This window comes from Penaeus monodon, chromosome 15, assembly GCF_015228065.2.
Source record: "Penaeus monodon isolate SGIC_2016 chromosome 15, NSTDA_Pmon_1, whole genome shotgun sequence".
Taxonomy (NCBI): domain Eukaryota; kingdom Metazoa; phylum Arthropoda; class Malacostraca; order Decapoda; family Penaeidae; genus Penaeus; species Penaeus monodon.
In genome coordinates, this window is record NC_051400.1 from 27,705,088 (window position 1) to 27,706,093 (window position 1,006).

The 1,006-nt window shown below is 41.7% G+C and overlaps 1 protein-coding gene across 1 annotated transcript in view; it reads left to right on the forward strand.

Annotated features, from left to right (window-relative positions):
- Positions 1–1,006, forward strand: part of LOC119581885 (P3 protein-like) — a gene marked incomplete at its 3' end in the record, with an annotated part of 3,885 nt that overhangs the window by 1,223 nt on the left and 1,656 nt on the right. The window contains 4 exon segments of the mRNA XM_037930045.1: positions 296–556; positions 816–849; positions 852–968; positions 971–1,002. Of these exon segments, the coding sequence (XP_037785973.1) occupies positions 296–556; positions 816–849; positions 852–968; positions 971–1,002 (444 nt within the window).

Genomic DNA, 1,006 nt, shown 5'->3' on the forward strand with positions numbered 1-1,006 from the left:
ATTTTACGGTGTTTTAACCTCAAAATCCTGAGCGAATTTCTTTGGGGAGGACAGAATGAACTACCAAAGAAAGTTAATTTCACGCACAGAAAATGACATCAATCGTTTTCTTTCGGAAACACATTAGCGTAAATAATCAAAAATGTTTTATGCAACAGTACATTTCGAGAGCCGATTTTGTCAACAAGGTGATCGCATCCATAAGTGCACAGAACGATATCATAAACTTCATTCTTGTTTTTATCATGTCCTTTTTTCCTCCTGACATAAAACCTAATTGTATTCCTAACCGCAGATGGCTGTAGTTGTGTCAGGAGGCGGGGCGACCAGCTACCTCTCCCAGATGGTAAGGCAGATGAGCATAAAGGTAACACTGCTATTGGTCCTCATAACTGCGGGCGGAGCGAGAGCCGACGCACCTACCGTAATGGGCGTCCAACTGTTTGTCAATAACACGCCCACGGAGTTGCTGGATGTCACTGAGAAGGAGACGTTAGTAGTGAGTTTCCAGTTGGATGCCCTGCCTGAGGACGCGTCTGGGCTGGTGATTATACAGGTAGGAAAGGCATTCACCGTACCTTTTCTATATTCTAAACATGTTCCTTGAATATAATTTTGTTTATATATAATTTATCTCTCGAAAAATTAGCAAAACTTATATTTCCTTCTTAGATAAACCTAATACTGTTAACACGATATTTAAATATGCACACCCTGTCTTGAATAATCCATCTATCCGTATACAATTTCGTAATTACCCGTAATCACAAAGATCATAAAACTTCATAACCTCCTTTTTCGTTATCTTCCAAAAGGAGAACAGCGCCGACAATTTCGGACACGTGAAAATATGCCGGATAGCTTCCCCTTAAAGGAAATGGAGGGAGATCTAACAGAGACATTCAACATGACGGGGACTTTCCTCGGGTTTTCGAAGCTTCAGTTCCTGTTGGTGGCACCCGATGGGGAGCTCGGGCACTGAGCAATGAAACTAATGTTATGGTAG